Source organism: Blennius ocellaris (assembly GCF_963422515.1).
Source record: "Blennius ocellaris genome assembly, chromosome: 1".
Lineage (NCBI taxonomy): Eukaryota > Metazoa > Chordata > Actinopteri > Blenniiformes > Blenniidae > Blennius > Blennius ocellaris.
The window spans coordinates 27,415,030-27,437,116 of NC_137650.1; the positions used below are offsets into that span (position 1 = coordinate 27,415,030).

Below are 22,087 nucleotides of genomic sequence, written 5' to 3' on the forward strand. Positions count from 1 at the left end.
GCACACATCCAGAAAAATCTTACGAAAACAAAATATACACAACTTATGTATGATTACGCCAAGAACCACTTTCCTCTCTGATTGTCCCGCCAAGAAAAGGTTAAAAAGCATCTTGTGTGATTGATGTAGTGTGACAAAGACCTGCATTGATTTGTCTAAAGTAGTACAAGAGAGATAATCACATACTCTCTCCTTATTTTTTTAACACTTGCACACTTCTTCACAAATGCAGTCCAAAAAGTTTGGGTTGAGACAAAAAGAAAGTCCTCAGTGTTTTGAATTTCTGCATACCACCAGATTAAAAAACAAACCATGATCACCAGAGCAGCAGATGTCAGACCTTGTAGTAAATGTTGGTGGGAGTCTGGGACGTTATCTCCTGAACTATGTACACCGGAGGCCCGTAGTCGCCGCTCACTCGCTCATAGTGGCGACAGATCATGCTCTCGGAGGGCCGCAGAGGGAAGACGACGTCGCTGCGGTCCGAGCCGTTATTGTCACTGCTGATGCTGTCCCGCTTCTGCACAGCCAAAGTGTTGAGAGACACAGAGGCAGGCTGCTGCCTGTCTGGGACACGGCGACGCAGACGGCACCTCCACACCACGACTGTTAGAATCACGACGGCCAGCAGGAGAGTGACGCAGCCGGACACGACCCACACGAGCATCCCCGGCTCGGCGACACCGCCGATGTCCGTTCGTCCCACGTCTGAGTCCACGTCTGTCAGTGGGGACAGACGAGGAGAGAAACGGGAAGAGAAACTGAGATGAAGGAGCAAATTCATAAGTGCGACACTGAGATCTAACAACACTCAGCTCATGTCCCGGCACAGCCTGATCAGTGTGTGTTAACATGGAGGGGGGAAAAAAAAGGAAAAAAAAAAAAAAAACCACGGTCAAAGCCGGACATCAGAGAAGATGCTCTAATCTTCAGTGTCGTACTGGGAAAGCAGCTGGGCGCCTTCCTCTAGCACATGGCAGCAAATCTAGAGGTTTGAGGAGGAACTGAAAGTTTCTTGATCTATTTGATACCATCTGTGGTGACTTTTTGTTATTGTTTTCAGTGTCTGCTGCTGCTGGTTAACTCATACCGAGCCCTGTGAAGTCCAGGAATCAGGCAAAATGTATTCTTTGCAATTCAGTGTTTTTTTTTTCTCCCCCAGATCACTTTAGATCACTAGCAGATAATTATGAAGTACTATATAGTTTTAGTATCGTCTTTTCATTTCAGGCTCTGTGGACTTTCTATGCAGAGTATCCGTTCTTCTTTAAGGGAAGGGACTACTTCTGCCCTCCAGTATGGATGAATTTGAAAATCGGTAACATTTGGCTCCTTATTAGTACTTAACACAACTCGATGTAGCACTTTACATAATCCAGTGATCAACAATGATCAGCAACAAAAGGCTATTTTATAACACAAATTTTACTTTTTGAGCATGAACATTTCATTTTGGAACACATATATAGTTCATGTTTTCATGCATTAAAATACAGAATGTGTTTCTGTTAATGAACATATAGGCGGACACCCATAAGCTTAAATCAAATTCAATGACCGCATCCTTCAAAACTACTGTATGCATTTTGCGTTTGCTCGGGGTGAGTTGCACATTCTTTACCACCAGAGAGACAAGCAGTGTAGCTTAGTGGCACAAAACACCCTGAATTATGGTCTTTTCCCTTCAAAATAATTGTAGAATCTGGTATTGTGTGTCAAAATGTCAGTGCTGCTCATCGATTTAACATTTCAGGCAATATTTTTGGTCTGTCTTCGTACCAGCATTGTTGTTTCTATCGCTCCCGCTGGTGGAAGCGTCCTTGGCCTTAGACTTTGGTCGCGTAGGTGGGAATCTGGTGGGGGACTCCTGCAGTGTTGACGGTGCATCGGAAGAGTCTGGAAAAATAAAGCACACACATATGGATAATAGCAGCATACATCTCCTCTCCTCTGTTTCACTGTGTAGGCGGGGTTATGCCATGTAAAAATGCTCCTTTTGAAATTATAATGGTGCTTTTTTTTTGAGTCGTTTGAATTTGATGTCAGTACAACAGAGTCAAATAAGAAAAAAAACTGCTTATTTTTGATTATTATTTTTTTGCATTACCAGTTATTCGGGGGGGGGGGGGGGGCATCAATAGGAGAGGCAGTAAAAAACATTGTGTAAGCACAGTGTTCATAGTGAATTTCATTTTTCACTCATGTGCTATTAGTATTTACACTTATACCTGCAGCTGTTATTAAATACAACTACTGGTTTTCCCAAAATGGGTTTTAGGAGATGTAATGTATTTCCTCGAGTCTAGTCCGAGAAAATTATTCTAAATGAGAGCATTAAAGATGCCTCCGCTTCTATTGTCATTTTAGCAGTAGAAAGGGAGCAGGTACATTAATTACCTGCAGTAAAGGAACTTATGTACAGGGGTAATTTGTGGCTCTTTGTTTGACTGGCATTATTTTTAGTTCTATATTCCATAAAGAAAAATAGGCTTACGGAAAAAAAAAACACAAGGAAAGTGGACCACACAGCAGTGTATTGGTTAGCATTCCTGATGGCTTGTGGCTTTTCTGTATGCAGTTTGCATGGCCTCCCTGTGCATGCCTGGATTTTTCTCCGAAGACTCCAGTTTTGCTCCCACAGTCCAACAGCTGCTGACTCTAAATAGTCTGTGGTTTGTGTGTGTGTGTGTATGTGTGTGTGTAGCTGTCTGTCTTGTTGCAGGAGTTTGGCAGTTGCCTCAACAAATACTGCAAAAACCTAAGAGTTCAGACAAGGTTGTTTTCTGTTTGATTGTTTGCAAAAATATGACAACCGAGTCTCTAAAATGCCGCAAATCCAGCTGTGATGCATTTTGACAAGAATATGTTCAGTGCCTGTGATCTTACCAGAGGTCTCTTTGCTAAAAGTGTGCCTTCCTGAATTTGTGATAGTAGCCGTGTTGGGCTGCATCCAGCTACACAAAGCAGATTGATCAGTACAGGAAACTGAACACAATGGCAACATAAAGAAATCGGTTTAATTCTATAGTAAACTATATATATATATAACCTCATGACCAATAATTTTAATAAACATATTTGGTGAACTGTCCATCACACAGCTTTCGCCTGAAGTCAGTGGTGATTCACTCCAGCCCCCCCACAACTTTGTATAAGGGTGATGGATGGATGGAGACTGATAAAGATAACATTTCTAGCTGCAAAATTATACATTTTACATCATATTGCCAAATTTATTTGCGTAATATGTTTTCAAAGTAAGTTTTTTTAAAGCACAGAGGTGAAGCCCAGGTGCTGGAGTGCCAGAGTTCCGCTTGTTTTCAATGTCTTCTAAATCAAACGCACCTGAATTAAATTGAATATCCCATCTTGAAGTTCCACAGAAAGTCTGATTACCCCCTTTTTTCATTTTTCATTAAATTCAAGAGATGATGAAAACATGCAGCACTACAGCGACCTAAAATAATTTTTTTAAATATAAAAAAAAAAAATCACCTGCTCTTATAACAAATAATAACACTTTAAAAACATTTTCTGCTCATGAAACAAGTTTTTTAGGGGAAAGAAGAAAGTAGAATTTATTCATTTATCTGTTTATTCACAAAAAAACTGTATGAAAGTAAGAGCATTCATCTTGCTTCAATTTCCCTGTGAATAATCAACCTTTTCCACAAAAACTACATACAAGATTCAGTCTAAATCTTGTGAAAACTAACCTAAAAACCTCAAACACAGCCTAGGTTTCTCCACCGATGTCTTCAAGGCAAAGTTCAGAAAAAAAATGTATAGTTTTGCATGTATTTTGTTGCGCAAATTGGAATATTAAGAGGAAAAAGATTAAAAATGACAGAAGTCAAAATAACTGCGCCTAACGTGATCTAATAAAACGATATGCGCAAGCAGCCAGTGAATAATTTGCAGAAAACAAGTTGTTGCTTCTGAATTAGCAGCAACAAAATCAGAATTTTATGGTCTTTATATTGATTTACTCTTTTACTTCAAGCAGAGAATTTAATTAACATCTGTTATATTTCTTTAAGTCTTTTAATATTTTGCTTTCCTGCATCATCACTGATTCACATCATGGACCTTAATCTAAAGGTTCTGTGAAGGTATGAACATGATGAGATTTTCTGTTTCAAAAAGAACAACCATTAAATCCAATTCTGTCACAAAGGCGCCTCCCAAACTGAATGACATGATTTTTAATATACGTATATAACATGAATACAACTAAGTGTGTGTTCCTTTATGTGTAAAAGGTTTGTTTACAGCAGCCTGACTTTCAGACGCAGCATGCAAACAGCTCCATATTTTCAGTTATGATCAGTTGAGAAACACACGAAATGCTGATTTTTTCATCTCTAATGCCGAATGTCTAAATAATTCATACAAATACTTCACATTACCGGGGTCAAAAAAATTACATTTTGGGCCTCTAATAGGATTTGCTTCTAAACATTTTTGAAAAATATGGAGAAACACAACATCTGTAAAGATTTTCCTGATTATGTGAATTTGAAAAGAGCATACTCTAACCACAACCAACTATGAATGTAAGTGCTTATTCTTTTTAAACGGTCTGTAAGTGAGAAAGTGGCTCTATGAGAAATAATGATGTGCTGAAGAAAAAAAAAAAAAAAAAATAGACTGAAACAACTTGTCTCTATGTGAGGATTGTACAGTCATTTATCCTCAATACTTTGAAGATGGAAGAGAACATGCATGACTGCTTCATTAAATTTTCATTTGTAGAAGAGGAGTGATATGAAGAAGAAAAAACTTGCTGTGCAGATGTTACTATGAAAAAAAAGGATATTGGCATGAGCATATGAGATGATCGCATGCAAGATAATACTGATGTCTTTAAGCTGCCAGGGGTTTGAATTAGGGATTTCAGATGATTCGTGGCGGCATTTCTCTTCAATAGAATGAGAGGATGATGGAGATTATCTGACCACTTAGTAATTCAAAATAAAATATGATAATGCTATTGCATTAACTGCATAATAACCTGAATGAAACTGTTGTTGCAACGGTTACTTTGGTAATAGTTGTTAACTAATGTGTATTTTTGATCCAGTTTCGATAATATGGACGAACACACACGCACGCACGCACACACACACACACACACACACACACACACACACACACACACACACACACACAGAGTGCTTACTCTGGCCGACTCTCAGCACCAGCTTCATGGATTTGGTCTTGCACGCCCCGCCATTAGTATTATCCAGACCTTGCAGAGCTCCCGTGGAAGTGGCTGATAAACAAAGAAGGGAAAACATAAGATTAAATGTTTACAGTAATCACCATAGTATAAGATTAACAAGCAATTCATACTTTGTTTGTATTTATTTGCAGATAGTTTACTCTGTTGCTGAATGTTGCATCACTTATACATGAAAATTCGACACTGTGCAAACTTTAGACATTCCAGCATATATAAATAAATACACAGAAAAACACCACTGAGGATGCAACTCGGGCTGAACTAAATAACACATTTCATTTCATAGAAAGTCTGAAAACAGCCGGCAGAAGAAAAAAAAAAAGATCACTACAAACTCTCCAGAGCCCACAGAGCCACTTGCTACGACCTCCAGTAAACCACAAGGTTGCGTCTCTAAAAGACCTACAACAACGAAATGAACATCACAACCTCAATGAGAAGAGGATTTATTATGTAACGGTTGCGTTGGACCACCTTAGTTCCTACCAGGTGTACCCAATAAACCATAAAGTAAGGGTAATATTCTTGTTGAGCTGGCGAGCCAATGAACTCACTAATCATTTCACCTCAAGAGGCCGTGTGGGTATAAAAAATTTAATGAGTAAAAATATTTTAGTAGCGAGCCTTCTTAAGAAATCACAACCACTGCAGAGTCGAAACGTACAGTGGGAAGCTCACACAAACACACACAAGCGGGAACTCTCATTCACCCCTGTCACTCACACACACACACCGACTTGTTAGCAGCATTTAGGTCAGATAACAACATCTCACAGGCTACAAGCCACGTTGCCATGAAAGCTCCCATCAAATCTGCCTGATGCTGTAAAAGCCTTGTGTGATTTGGGGCATGTAAGCCTTTGGAATCACACTGGCCTGCCAGAGCGAAGTGTGCTGTCAGAGCGTGGCGAGGTGGGTGAGGCTGCACGGTCAGACTTGCTCTCTATCTCATGCATCACTTGCTACTAAGATGCTGGTTCAACAGACAGCGGTCCAGTAACGAGGCCACATTTTTTTGATTCTCATACAAGGAGACAAATTGAGAGGGAGCCGAAGACCGCAGCTTCCTCTCTGGTTAAGCGGTGGGGGGTGGGGGGGGGGAACAGTTGCTGACATTGATTCAAATGCTGTTCCACCTGTAGGAACGAGCTGCTTGTGACTCAGTGCTACTGATTTTTTTCCCCCCCTGCACCTGTTCGTGGCGGTGAACATGTGAGACCAACAACTCACAGGTAATATAGTAGTCCCTCCCTTTGAGGAACTCCAAGCCCCAGAGGTTCGGGCTGAACTCCTGAAATTTGAACGTGAACTTCACGTCCCGTTGAGGCTTGTCACAGTTCAGCAGAGGAGTGTCCGTCTTGTCGATGACACAACTCTCCAGCTGACGTCGAGAGACCAGGTAGACTTTATAGAACTCCTCTTTTCCCCCAAGGAAAGCGTCGACCCGAGGACACACGATGTCCATCTTGTCCCCTATCTGAGGAAACAGGACCAGACCTTGACCTGGAGCAAACCTGTTATCGTCACAGGGTGGCAGGGAGAGAAGAGATGAAACAGGAAAACTCTCAGACACAAGGGAAATTATTGACGAACAAGTTCAGATCACAATGAATTTCAATCGTGAAAAGTATGTCTCCAGCAATTTCTCTTATTAATTGAAGACAACAAGGACTCAAAATCTGATTTACACCAAGAAAAATGACTTGTCAAAAAAGCTGATCAATAATCAAGTGAATATCTGCCCCAATTTTCAGTAAACAGGGGAAATAGCTTCAATGAGGATTGCTTCTGTATCATAATAAACAAAACAAAAAAATATTGCACTCTATTTGCTATTTTTGCTCTCCGCCCGCCCACAAATCCTTTATAAAAACTGCCATTCACTAAATCTTTGTTAATCAACTAAATCTCATGAAGCTCTCTGAAGTGTAAGCCTATTTACCAAAACCCCCAAAGTTCCTGATTTGCAGCAGCATTGCGCTTTCTGTTCTGCTGTGAAACCTAGTGAATCAGTCGACACAGCTTTTACCTGAAAAGTATCACAAATACTTGTTGTTGTTTGGTTTAGTTTTTTCCTCCCCCACCTACTTTGCATTGGAGCTACTCCAGTGGATGGACTCCAGCGTGACTGCACGACATGTGCAAACGACGGCCAGCAGGATCACGGCAGCGCAGCTCCATGTGCTTCTCCCCATCACAGGAATAAATGTCAGGTTGCACGGCGGCTCAGTATCATAAAACAGAGAGGGAATCGGGTGAGATGTGCCGCCTCTGCTGCTGCATGACTCCGGTGGCTCCAGGTGCGCGCACAGGACACATTCCTGCGTAAAAGCCCCCCAAGTTGCGAGTCTTCTTCCTGCAGTTGCGTGAAACCTTCCACATTGTGCGAAATTGGCTAGGAAATCATTCGTGCGACGAAATCCATGTATTGAGGACAGAGATTGTTGTATGGAGTATTTCAGTCATCAGCTGACCGACCGGTCCGCCCATATACAGACTCACGCGTGGAGAGACGCAACAACTGCGCTGGACGACATGCTGATTGGTAAATTCCCTCATATTAACATAATGAAATACATATTAATGATCTCATAACGCTTTGGGATTTTTGGGTTGTTGTTGTTGTTGTTTTTTTTAAATGGAGACGATAATTTGATAGTAACAAAACCTTTCTAAAACTCAATTAGAAACAGTACGTGACTACAAATAAAAATCTAAACAAAAATATTGCCTTTCCGCAAAAACGCATCATAATATGAGTTGCTTTTTAACTGCCATTGATTTGCATTGTCACTCGCAGACATTAATTTAGTTTGTGGAATATCGATTCTAAAACACGTTTTTGTTTTTCTTCAGCAAAACAATATTACAGAATAAATAAATATCAGAATGTTGAAATTATTTTTAGATATAAAGCAGTAATGAGCTGGGTTAAATGAATAGATTTATTGTGGACAAAAATTCAGATTAAAGGGTGTGCACTATAAGTCAAATTATGATTTAAAAATGACAAAAAAGCAGATTAAACGAATTAAATTGTATTCAAGTGTGAGTGAAATTACTTGGGGGGAGGGGGGGGGGCGCATATATGAAATTATTTATAATTTGTTCCTTCCACCTCTAATTTAAAAATGTCCGTTCACCAGGCTATTTAACATAAAATCTTCATACTCCTGTGAAATGCCACTTGACTTTCCATTCATGTATTACAGTTCCCTTTGCCATATCATCTATCATCCATCTCATAGTTATTTTTCTTTATCGAACTTAGGGTGAAGAAGGAGCTAGAGCATGACTGGAAGAAAGCAGGGCAGCTCCACCCTGGACAAGTCAACAATCCATTAAGGCTCCACTGCTTCACAGATACAGGCTAAAGTCACCAGTTGTTGAAAACGTGCCAAGGGAGAACATGCAAACTGTGCACAGAAGGAACAAAGTCAAGATTAAAACTGGGGGGTATTCCCATTGGGAGGTGAGAGTGTTGTCGTCATTGCAGCCCTTTAACTATATTTAGATCACACCTTTAGTATTTATTTTAACATAAAGTATTTTGGGATTTTCAAATCTAAAGGCAGTTTTCTACATTGCATTTGCAGCACAGTTCAGAATCCTGTTTATAGAACAAAAATACTTTAAATCCCTTTCCTTCTCCTCAGAGGAGAAACTATAGAACCATAAAAACTCGTGATGAAATTCGGGATGAGAATGTACAGATGTGACTGGGCATATTTTGTGGTTTGATGTGATGAAGAAAAGTGAATGCTGAGACTCTGTGATGACCTGCGGCACATGAGTTACATGAGAGATCAGGTGATATAGATGACCAAGAAAAGGGGGGGGGGGGGGGGGGGGGGGGGCACATCCGCAAACTAGCCAACTTTGAGAAATCATTGGCTACATCTTAAGCATCAAGTTCTGATTTCTTTTGTATTTCCTTATGGATAATAGCATGCAACAAATATGCTATATGGATGAGATGGGATGGTGGGATTCTGGCTAAAGTCCTGTATATGCACCATGTAAGCAGCCAAAGCAGTAATCTCTTCATTTTCAGGGAGTTTGAACTAATGACAAAGTGGTTTAAAAGATTACTCCGGGCGAGCTTCTGTCACAAGACTAAAGCACCGCAAATGACGACTGAACTGCATAGAAATGTCTGAATAAACTGGGCCGCATGAGTTCAGAGTGCTGGCAGCATATTTCATATTTATAATTCATTTAAACCTCAACATGTACTACACAGGCAAAATGAATGATAAAAAAAGGTTTTCTTGTATAAATATAAAATTGTACAAGTTTGACTTAATAAGTTTTGACTAAATAAACTTCAGACATCCAAGTTTGAGATGTTTTCTATTGCTTTAACTTACATGTCACACGTTCAATATCCCACTTACATTGACGCAGATGTTCTAAAAGCAAGACAAATTCAGGAATAAGAACAGTTTACAATTCATCGTTTCGTTCCTGCTTTAAAAACAATATTTCTCAGTTGACTGGATAGCCAAAAATAAATTACATTCTACAAAGATATGTAACAAATCTCTACAAAACCTTGGTAAACCATATTTTGAGCTCATTTCCAACCTTTTTTAATGGGTTGATTTGCTAAAACATTGGAAACAAACATGCCTGACTGAGCCAATGTATTCACAACAGATGTATTATAATATATAATATTCTCACCTGGAATAGTCAAAACTACACTACTACTTGAAAAATAAAGAAAAGCCACTCCAATTGGACACTAGCTCATGGAAAATAATTTATTTTATTTGTGCCAAGGGTGCAGATATTCTCCATTTTTCCCACCATTAAGCCTGTTATCCCGCACCTGCTCTAAATATAAAATGAAACGTGAATATAAATTGCTGCTTTGTTTGTTTTGAAAGCTCAGACCTGTTCTCGGGTTAATCAACCTGTGCTGCAACATTTGCTTCGCCTATGTAATTACATAAACTCTGGTTGAAAATTACGTGTCTGAGAGTCCTCTGGAGAAATAAAGCCTCAGTGTGATAAATCAAACGTCTTTTAATTCATCGTCACTCAGTGGAAGCATAAACGAGTGGAGGTAAAATCAAAGGAGCCGGGCCCGCACGCCATGGAGAGGAGGCCTCAGAGTGCTTACATTTTAAACTATGTGTACACGTTGTAAGTCAAGTTCCACTTATTAAAAAATCCACCAGGGATTTTCCAGGTGTCATGACCGCAGCATCTCTACAGCTTGATGGGAAACAGAAAGGCAAACACCTTGATGCAGTTGAACAGTGTTCATCCTACAAAGTCCATTACAGTTTCATCTTATTTATAATTATACATCATTCTTCCAGATTTCTCCAGTTTCTCAGAAAGGTCCCCTCAGTCTCCATCTTGCATCCTGAATGAGATCTCCCAGGGTGAAGCTAATGCTAACATGTTAGGTGTGTCTGATGAATAACCCCTATCACGATTAGCATTAACCTCAACCTGGGAAGAGAGCTGGAGGCTGTTTCTTCAGTCCAACTCTGCCTTCCGTGCTGGTGCTGAGGGTGACCTGCAGGGGGGGACAGATACTGATTACTGCTTGGGACATTTATAAATTTCTGCATGTCTTTCCTTCATCACACATGGAGAGACTATTTTGATTGTGTGGAATCCTGAAATTATAGTTTAAAATAAGTAAAGGTTTCATATGATAATAATGGTTAAAAGGTAACAACGTGGTGATGAAGTCAATTTTTACATGTGAAGCTACAAACTAACTGGAAGCCTGGATTGCAGCTACGAATACACATATATAAACAGACACCTTCTTGTTGGCTTTCTTTTTGACTTACACATATAATTCAGACTTTAACAACATGATTTTATTAAGTGGAACAGTGTTAGTAGATTTAGTCATCATTCCTCAAACTGACATCTTTCATCAAAACTATCTAAATCATTCAAGTTCAAAAGAGGGAGAGCTCCATGAATGCCTCTCTCTTACTCAATCTGTCATGTGTGATTATAAGTCAGAACTCATTTCTGTTAGTTTTAACCTTTACATTTTTTTAATTAAAAACAAAACTCTAAAGAGCCAAAAATTCCATGCATCAAATTTCAAAGGACGGAAATGTGCATGTGGGCATCAACTGAACCAAAGTTTTCAAGCTATTTAGTTTTTCTTTTAAACGTAGTGTGCACTAACAGGCTGTAACAGGATGTAGCAGGTATCCACTATAGCTTTGAATCAAGATACTAATCCGAGACGTTGCCGCCAGGAAGTCAGTCTGTTCGTGCTCGTTTGTTAGTAATGGTAGTCGGGCACTGACCTGTCTCCACGTTGACATCGCTTCCTCTTCCAGCAGTGTTTCTCTCTTTTATTGTTTCCGTTCCACAGCAGTTCACTCTCTTTATCTCTCCAGTCCTCCTGTATGTGTCTTTCTCCTGTTGAACAGTATGTCAGCATGTCAGGCTCCACGTCTTTTATATTCTTGTGTATGACTCATGTAAAAACCCCTGCTAACAGAATGACTCCTAAAATGAAAAAGAAAGTCACGCAACACATTTTTGAGTTAAATGCTATTTTATTGGCTATGGAAATTCTGCCTACAGTCGAAATTCTTTCTAGAACTCAAATAGGTTATTTACCGTTATACCTGCTGTGATGATAACAATACACACTGACACAAATATGAAGGTAATTTGACATCATGACAAGATGGCAGATTGTACTCTATGCAAATAAGTGTGTGAAAGAATCAGCAAGAAAACAGAGTAAATGCACCTCACTGTTTAAATGACGTGGAAAAATTAACTCTCCCATTCCTCACATCTGTATTAAAGGACTTTAAATGTGATTTCCAGACAGATAGCCAAAACAAATATGGGCCATATATCTAACCTTAATCACATATTAAACAAATCTGCAGACGACATGAAAGTTCTGATGAAGCTAAATCTCCTGGCTTAAACTGCCCAAAGGGCCAGTGCTGTTTCATATGCTCAATGTTTTACTGAATGAAAAGAAATATTCCTCTGAAAAGAAGTTGGTAATATCCAGCTTCTTCTTAAAAAAATGAGACAAAATTATGTCTAAAAATACATATTATGCTGATGTCCATTATTGACTTGCTGCAATGCACAGCTTACCTTGCCACAATGTTTCAGCATGTGTTAAAATGAATGCATTTACAGTTTAAAACCTACCAAACAGTGTGTCAACTTTTTCCTCTTCATTATGTTTCTGAAGAAACATTTATTGTTTCTGTCTCCAGCTGTGAGTAGCTCAGCATTCCCCCCCTGTGCATTGCATTATAGGAGATTATTATCCAGCCACAGCACATTTAAAAGTGAAGTCTATTTGCCATCTATTTTGAGCCTGGATTACTTTATTTAATGCCTTTACCAGTGAGACTGGACTGTGTGTCCAAACAATGCTCATGTGCACAGCCTAGTGAGTTCGCACTAACATTAGAGAAAAGCCTTTGTCTAACATGTAGATGCAGTATCATAACATGCCATTTACAGTTGCTAAACCAGCTACTTTCTGATGAGGCTGATAGTTCCGAAGGTATAGAACAGATATTTTTAGACGTGTCATAAATTATAACCCCATCATGGGAAAAGAGGGAACTTGAGGTGTTACCTGTGGGACTTTGTTTCATCCTGATGGAGAACAGATTTAATGAGCCATTCACAGTTTCACTGTACCAGCCATGTGTACTTAGACTTGCATGGCTTAATCTTTAAAACATGCATATGCTGCTGGAAGGATCAACCAGGTCGCCTCTGGGCTCCTTCCACATTTGCAACATAACTGGGGTTGCATGGTTTGTTTGTTGTTTTTTTTTTCCTCACGGAACTTGAGTTGGATTAAGCAGTATAAAAGATGGATGGGTGTGACTCAAGTTAATGTGGTGAGATCTGGTAACTGTGGCAAATGTTTCCTCGAAAGTACGACTATTAGACGATATGCACAACATGAAAAATCAGAGATACAGTTGTCTGGAGCAACTGATTTTTGAAACAGTTTGTCTGAGATATACAAATAAATTCAATAAAATTTGTATTAAAATAAAAAAGGATAACATTTTGATTCAAATCTTGAAGTGTTAACTTTGCGTTGGTGCTCAAGGAGTATTGGATTGTTTTGCAGTATTGTGCTTGATTTTGTACCTGAAAAAAGTGGTTTGTTGTGATGTTATAAAACGTTTTGTGAAAATGTGAAATAGTCCATTTTCTTCAATAGTCTGATCGATTACATGGCACATGGTCACATTCACCCATCAAGCATACATTCATACACCTGTGGTATCAACCGGCATATAATGGACTTAATCTGGATTGGCATTCATGTCTTGGTCAAGATACAGGGACACAGTGAGTTAGGGAATCAAACCAACTGGGCCAGCTTTTGGGTTTGGAAGACAAAGCTCTCTACAACTGAGCCACAGCCACCCCTCATGCCTGTAATCACTTCATATACCTGACAATTGAGCTGGAAATGGTTTCATACTGCAATCACAACTTTAGTCATAAAGATATTGAGCATCCATTTCTTATCAAGCTGGCTGTACGACAACCGACTGCTATGACTGTGCAGGCTGTGCAGGGTCGTGAAATGAATAGGATTTCTGTTTGTCGGTTATAGGAGTGTCGCCGGTGGGGGTTTTGAACGAGACCCCCTTTTTACTAAATCACTGTAACACGATCCTTGTGACAGACCTCGGATGTCACCAACAAACCGGCCATGGATTTCACTGACCGCAGTGTTGTGGTAACCAAGGCACTCCTCTGCTTCCGAGAAGGCAGGTAACCCCCCCACCCCCCACCCCCCACCCCCCCCACTATACTTTCTCACTACTCCAAACCCCACGGAGACGTCTCCTGCTTTGACGACATCATCGTCTGTCCCGCCGTCTGCAGCACATGGTGCTACATGAATCCCCTTTTTTTTCTTTCACCTCACCCAGAGGACGTGTGCGGTACATGACATTCCTGTGAGCAAGAGAGATCGATGATGTAGTCGCTGAAGGGAAAAGGTTGAAAGTACAATGAAGAGGTGGGGGAAGAAGCAGATGCAGCAGGGGGGCACCCCCTCTACACAGACTGGAAATTCACGATGCGTTTCAAAAGTCTGGTTCTTTCTGTTTCAACTTCTTACAGAATGCAAATCGAGGGAGAAAGTTTGTTTAAAAGTTTCCCCTTCCGTTTGGAGAAGATTAAGTTTCCTTTTTGCATTATCAAATGTTCAGATGGTGTGAAAATATATGTTTCAAAAGAAAGTGTATCTGACTCTTTGTTGGGAAATTGGTGTCATATTTAGGTTTTTAGGGAAAGCACAGTCAAATCCAAAACATAAAATTGTGTCTGTAAAATCTTCCTCGATCATTTTCATCAGCCACTCAACCTCAACTACTTTCAATCTTTTTCAAAAATGACCACCGTTTCGAATCAGAAATGAAAGTTTAGAGTTTGTGTTTATTCACTAGGATGAAATAGAAAACACTTTCTTTTCTCTCTCAGTTGAACTCGAGTTTAGTTTCCACGTGGGCATGAGTGCCTCACCACCCTGTTTTCCTGTCATACGTGGGCAAATGTATGAGAGACCCGACAGACGTACAGCTGATATGATCAAAAAGCATTTCCAGCTCTTGATGCCGTCATCCTGTCTTACCATGTGCAACCCCAAAGCTCGACATTAACTACAGACAAACCACAAAGTGAGCAGCATTTTTTCTTCTCTAGTACAGACATTTTCAACTTTCAAATACATACTGTTTACATTACAGAAAGTTAACGTGGTTGATTTCTTCACAAATAATAACAGCTGTCTTTCATTCCTAGTCTCTCAACGGTGACATACTGGCACTTGATTTCCCCGATTAAAACCCCCGTGTCTAAAATTAGCATGTTTAAAGGAAGTGTGGGTGAGCATCGGTGGTGGAAAGACCAATGTTGGTTATGATTTAATTCCACAAACTCGTTTAAATACTTGCACATTTCTCAACTTGTTCATCTGTTTCAGAAAATCCCTAATAGATCACGATGTTACGGCAAATGTGTGTTGCATATATTGGCACTTCCTCTGCTCATTTCATATTTAAGTGTGATTAATAGTCTCATCTGAATAATGGGTTGGTATTAAAAAAACATCAGTTTCACCGAAAATAAACACAAAGCTTTCATCTTTAATATGTGACGTCACACTGATGTAACCACAAACCTGGAAATTCCAGTTGTCTGAACTTCTAATTTCAAAACTTCTCTTTCTTTTTTTTTTTTTACACTCACTGTGAATTATTTTCGTACATCTCATGGCTTTTATTCAAACAAAACAAAACAATCAGCACAAATGCTTCATTGCAAGATTGTCCCTGGATTAAAGTCCAAGTTGGACTGGGTGCTTTTGTGTGTGGAAGTTTGCATGTTCTCCCTGTGTGCAGGTTTTCTTAGGGTGCTCCTGTTCCCTCCGAGACTCATGGTGAAAAAAATAACCGATGGAATTAAAGCCGAATGGCAGCTTTGTATTGCCTGTAGGTGTGAGCATCTCTCCGTCTCTCTGCCATTGTGCAGTGAATTGGATAATGTGGATTGAAACGAGATATATTGAACAAAATAACATAACAGACACAAAGACAATGCAACATAAATACTTCTGAAGGGGGCACACATACAATGCCACATGTGATAACAAGTGGAAATTGCAATAGGGACATTAGGGTTTGGACCCCACATTACTTGGAAAAACCCCTAAGTTGACAGTCAAATATATAATTGTTGGACCCTTCTGTGAATGTGTTTTTTGAGAGATATTTATGCTTGTTGTTCCTCTCAGCATTGACACAGAAGGACTGTCAAAAACAAATTTCAAAGTATGAAGTTTCACACTTCACAATTTGAATTTAAGTCCAGCTTTCCCAAGTACACATAATAATAATTGTATTTATATACGAAATAAAAAATAAAAACTTTTATAATCAGAGTAATATATAATTGTTAAATTAGACAATGAAATCTATATATCTTCTGGGTTTTGGAAGATAACTTAACATTAATTTCAACATCAACAAAAGCACGCAACAATTTGACATACTGGTATATTAGTAAACTTGGAGTAACTTTAAAAAAAAGTTGTGTTGAACAGAAATATAGACAAACAGACAGAGTTTGTATGTGTGTGCCTAGTAGCAGGTACAGACATTTACAACTTAGTTATTGTTACAAATGTGTTTTGAGGGTTTTCTGTTGGGACGGTCAGACTCATCTCTCCTCATTCCTTTAAGGTGGAGATCAAAGAATTGAGGAGTCAGAGACACTCTAAAGAGTCATGAATCCAGTTTTACTACTGTATTACTTTTATATCTTGTATTACTGTATTACAAGTGAGAACTAGAAGATGGTCCATCAGCCATACATGGCACTGCTGCAGTGCCATCACTGGGTTTCTGCAGGTGATATGACTCATAGGTTTTCTGACACATTAGGAGCCAAAAAGTGAAAAGAAATCAGGACAGTCCCCTCTTCTGAAGCCCCACTTAAGACAGGGGGTTCCCCTCCTGCACTAACTATGGTTTATCAAATTGAAAGCATTTCTGGCATAGCAGATGTTGTTCCTATCAATCAAAGCAACTGGACAGAAATACTGTGAAGTCTGCACTGACATATTTTATTTGATACATATTCTTATGTCTTCTAAGTAGCCCACTCATCAAATCATTGTACTGTAAATCCAGAAAATAAATTTTCTTAGGTTTCCTTTTGATATAAAAAGCAGTAAATATGAGTAAGGTCTCATCCTGCTGACCTGAAATAACTTCCTATACAGGTTAGCCTCAGATCTTAATTCTGGTTACCAATGCAACCATTTTTAACTTAAGCAAAAAAAAGAAAACAAAGATTGAAACATATTTTGTAGTGCTTCCTTCAAATTAGAACCAATACAATCGAAATTATGAAAAAGAATGCCGTATTTTAAAATCCCTATTCTATTACATATCTACTATATTAAGGCTTCATTTCCAAAAATAATTAGTCCTCAAAACAATTCTGAAATAGATCAGAATCTGCAACGAATCCCCCCAAAATATCTGAAATAAAAACTGTCCAATTCAATATAAAGTGTGACGAGTCGTTCATACTATAGAAAAGATACGACGAGAGGAAATGAGACTTTATTGTTTAACAAATGAGCAGCACCGCCATCTACTGGTGAATCTCTGCTATTGCAGCTCCTCAACGTTCACGTGCTCGCAGAAAGAGGCGAGGGCTGTGCGTGTGTGTGTGTGTGCGCGCGTGCGTGTGCGTGTGTGTGTGTGCGTGCGTGTGTGTGTGTATTCATCTTTTTTTGAGGGGGAAAAAAGATAGACATTTTGTAAAACTGATGTCAAATCAATTGGTTTGGATCTTTTCGAAAAAGTCAGGCAAGTTTAAAATATATGGTTCCTATTACTGTGAAGCCACAAGTGATAAGGCCGGAAAGTAGAACCAAACAGTGGTAGGTTGAAGGATCCAAAATATTTTAGAGCAAAAGCTTTCTTTCATGAGTTGATTGATGAATCCACATTTAATGTATTTCCCAATTTTCCAATGATTAATTACAGGGGCTGTGATGGACAGGCGACCTGTCCAGGTTGTAAGCTGGGATCGGCTCCAGCTCCCCATGACCCAGCAGATTAAGTATAGAAGATAGACAGATAGACAGATGGACAGATAGTTAAAGGGCAATAAAGACTGATGACCGCTGAGTGGGAGATCACTTTTTAATTTGCGTCATCTGACATGAGCGTCATTGAACTTTTACTATGGTACCTGAAGACTGAGAATGTCAAACATGGAACATGGAATTCTGTGGATCAGAATTAGATCATGCTGAGGAAATACATGTCATGAGGTTTGTAAAAAGTTGTCCATGTCAGCTGGAGTTTATGATCTCATGTCTTCAACATTCAGCCTGGCGCTTTGTGATACTTTTCAAGGTTTTTGAGGGGTACATCAGGTGGCTGAGTGACAGGCAGGATAAAATCTGAACAGGTTGTAAGTCCATCACAGGGCCAAAACAAAAAGGCTTGAAATATACAGACAGGAGCACTTTTAGGAAACTTGTGCATACGCAAGAGAAAAATGCAATCTCAACTTGGAAAGATATCCAACATATCCTCAGTTTGTATGTTTGCCCTAAAACTTATGAAACATCAGTGTTGAAATACTGACATGTCATTTTTTTTTCTTCTTTTTTCTTTTTTGCAAGTGCAATTGTGCAAATATATGTGCAAACAAACATGAAACATACAGGCTGTGAAACTATTCGTGAAGGTAATTTTGCAAGACCTCAAAATAATTATCTGATATTTTTCCCAGAACGAGGATCTAAAAATTTGAATGGGCAAAAAACACCACGCTGATTATACAGTGAACGTCTGTAATTATTGAGACGTTGGTATTATTATCTCTCATTAGTCATGATTTACAGATGATTTCTTTCATGCAGAAAAGGAACATTGGGGCAACAATGTGTCAAACTTTTCTGTGATTTATGATCCAAAGTTCAAACCACAAAACTAATAGCATCTTCACAATTTTGGAGGATTGCATTTTTTAGAATATGCTGTAAAGGAAATCAGAGAGAAAGAAATAACAGGAAATGTCATACAAAAAAAAAAGTTTACTTGATTTTAAGGTGTGATAATACCACATCCTTGGTCCAAGGACTGCAAGCGCATATTCGTTTAAAGTGTTTGTCTCAGATGTAACCAATTTAAAATAATTTTTAAAAATAAGAAAAAAAAAAAAAAAGAGAAGACAAAAGCATTGTAAGGCTAAAATCAAACTGGGATCATTGCACTTGTATGAAAAAGCTGAATAATATTTTAAATTCTTACTAACTTTGATGAGGAGGATGTGCATCAGTTTGAGACTTTGTACTTTGTATGTTTTTGTTCATTTCGCAATTGTATGGTTTTGAAGTCACTGTTTAGTCACGTGGCAAAGTTGAAGATACATTTAATTTGTGTCATTCAAACTTATGACTCGGCTGTATAAAGACAAGCTTGTAAGGTGTGTTGCAATCACACGGGAGAGAGAGGGAGAGAGAGAGGGAGAGAGAGAGAGGGGGAGAGAGAGAGGTTATAGTTATAACAGCGTTTAGACACTCCCTCTTTCTTTATCTGCTGTTCCATTTCATCCACACACATGGCCAATAAAGCAGGTAAGAAGCTTTTTTTCTTTCTTTTTTAAAAAGAGTCGAGTCCATGTGACATGACACAGATTTTCTAACAGCAACTTGAAGACAGGTTGTAAATTCTGATTTCTAGACTTTTCGGGTACTTACTTTAGGTAGTTATCGGTATTTAATCAGTAAATTGTGAATGCTATCAATAAACTTCGAGACAGGCCAGTGCTTCTCCACCAGAGGAGGTGTGTTCATTAACGCAGGAATGTTTTTGCATGCAGCTGCACACCAACAGGCCTGTTCTAGACGTACACTCAGGCAGGACCCCGGGACTGTGATGGCTGCAGGGAGCAATAACAGATTCCTTTCTCTTTAATCATTACTGCTACTCCATCATCTGACAAACAAAACTGTGTGCTTTATTACAAAGGACAAAAACACTCTCCTATGCTCACATTTGTTGGTGGCACAATCATAAGGGTTTTGTTTTTTTCCAAAGCTTTACAAAGGTCATTATGTAAACAAACAACTTGATGGAAATGTCCTCACGCGTGTTGCTGAGATTAGACACAAACGGCAACACAACACTGACTTTTATGGGATAAACCATCAACAGATTTGTCTTTGCGATGTGAAATATGGCACAGAAGAGTTTTCAGTAATGCAAAATTGAACATCTATAAGGAAGGAAGTCTATGGTGTCATGTTGCTGTGCGATGTGGACATCGGTTTGTCTCAGTTTTTAAGCAATCGGGACATATGAAATCCATATTCATATAACCAGGCATCTCGGTTTGTAACGGCACTGCCTATTTCTGGTGGAAAATCTCAGGTTAAAGGTGTGAGTATGAGGAGCCAGTGCATAATATGGGTGGAATGAAGCCTGTGCGTGTTGCTTTTCAGCTCACCTCCAGCTTGACATCCCCTCCGTGGCAGCGATGAATGGATCAAACGTAGCGGTGAACCAGCTGGTGTCCACCTCCAGCGGCTCCTGGCAGACAGACGCCTCCAGAGGAATCCAAATCACAGTAACACTGCTCATCTTCTTGGTGAGAAATCCTCTGTGGCCGCATCACTGGGGCTGCAGGATGGGGTCTATAGCGGATGCTGGGATTCACTGTTTTTTTTTTTTTTTTTTGGGGGGGGGGTGTTTAAACTTTGCTTAAAGGTGCAGGGATGAGCTTAGAGCATGTTCCAACATAAGTGTCCACATAAACCACATTAGCCACTACCCTGATCTTGTTAAACACTGAGTACACCATTTTAAGAAGTAATATTTTCCATTCAGATAAGATGAACAATCAGGTTCCTTCACTGAAAGACTGCAAACAGAGAAATAAAAGAGCAAAGCTGGGTATAAAGGCTGCAAAATCCTTCAAAGCACTCTCATTAGGACTTCATACTTTGTGCGTTTGATCCTGCTACTTGCAGGGTTTATGTATTAGGCCTTTTTGGGGGGGGGGGATAACTTGGAGACCGTCCAAAACAAATGAAGTACAGTGTTGCTTTGTAAGCTTTAAAGGCGCTGGTGAGTGGGTGTCCTTGTCAGCGCATGGAGCCAACTTTCACTTCTAAGGATCGGCAGGAGAACATTAGAAGAAAGTAAAACCGTTGGCTGCTTCTCTTTGTTCCTCGAGGTGGGGGTTGCTCTGAATGGACTGGTGGTCTGGGTCCTCGGACTACGCAGTCGCCGCCTGATGCGCAGGGGAAGCAACGAGGAGACGCGGGCCGCCAGCAGTTTCCGCGTCTACGTGCTCAACTTGGCCGTGGCTGACCTGATGCTGCTCCTGCGGACCCCCCTCATGCTGGGCTACATCATCCAGAACTATAGCTGGCCGTTCGGCCGCGTCCTCTGCCACCTCATCATATTCCTGCGAGGCCTGGGACTGTACGCCTCCGCCTTCCTCCTCTGCGCCGTGGCCCTGGAGAGATGCCTGTGTCTCCTGAAGCCTGTCTGGGCCCGACTGAGGAGGCCCACCTGGGCGGTTCCCCTGGCCTGCGGCCTCTTGTGGCTGGTCGCCACAATCCTCTCGGCCCCCTACCTCTACTTTGCCGTGCTGACGGAGAGAAACGGGACGCTTCACTGCGAGGAGAGCGGGAAGTTAAACATGGGGTTATTTGTTACAGAAACCATCGCTGGGTTTATCCTCCCTCTGCTGGTGTTCCTGGGAAGCAACCTGGCGGTTTTATTCTCCATTAAGCAAGTGTCCCCCCCGACTCCTACGTCGTCTTCCAGCCCTTCATTTGGCCGCAGGATGACCAGGATGTACCACGTGCTCTTTTTCACCATGCTCTTCTTCCTCACCTGCTGGGTGCCTTATTTTGTCTGTCGGTTCCTGCTGGCCCTGGTCCGTGGAAACCCGACACTCTTCAAGTCGGCGACCTATGGCAAATACATCTCACTCTACATGGTGTACATCAAAAGTGCACTTAACCCCGTGCTGTACGTGTTCGCTGCCCGAGGCCTCGGCCGCGCCATCAAAGCTTCAATCGTCTCGTCCATCGAGCGACTTTTCTACAACGAGTCCTTCGAGTCCATCCGAAGAAAATCAATCAAGAACTCACAAATATAGGAGTTGGGTCAACTTTTTTTTTTTTTTATAAATAGTGACATTTCACTCCACATTCATAAAGCATTACTCTCTTCGGTGATCTCACCACATGTACAGAAATATGAACATTGTAAATACAAATACAGATTATATTAA

At 40.1% G+C, this 22,087-nt stretch overlaps 2 protein-coding genes across 2 annotated transcripts; one reads left to right on the forward strand and one right to left on the reverse strand.

Moving 5' to 3' along the window:
- Positions 1-334: 334 nt before the first annotated feature.
- LOC308143510 (ephrin-B2a-like) lies at positions 335-7,481 on the reverse strand (the record flags this gene model as incomplete). The annotated part of the gene is given in 6 exon segments (XM_080514344.1): positions 335-720; positions 1,780-1,896; positions 5,183-5,275; positions 6,476-6,759; positions 7,334-7,457; positions 7,460-7,481. Coding segments are annotated over 6 exon segments (1,026 nt in total).
- A 12,836-nt stretch (positions 7,482-20,317) lies between these two features.
- LOC308131241 (C5a anaphylatoxin chemotactic receptor 1) lies at positions 20,318-21,952 on the forward strand (the record flags this gene model as incomplete). The annotated part of the gene is made up of 2 exons (XM_080497897.1): positions 20,318-20,428; positions 21,017-21,952. The coding sequence occupies 2 exons, from the start codon at positions 20,318-20,320 to the stop codon at positions 21,950-21,952; spliced, it is 1,047 nt and encodes a 348-aa protein (XP_080354023.1).
- Positions 21,953-22,087: the final 135 nt, after the last annotated feature.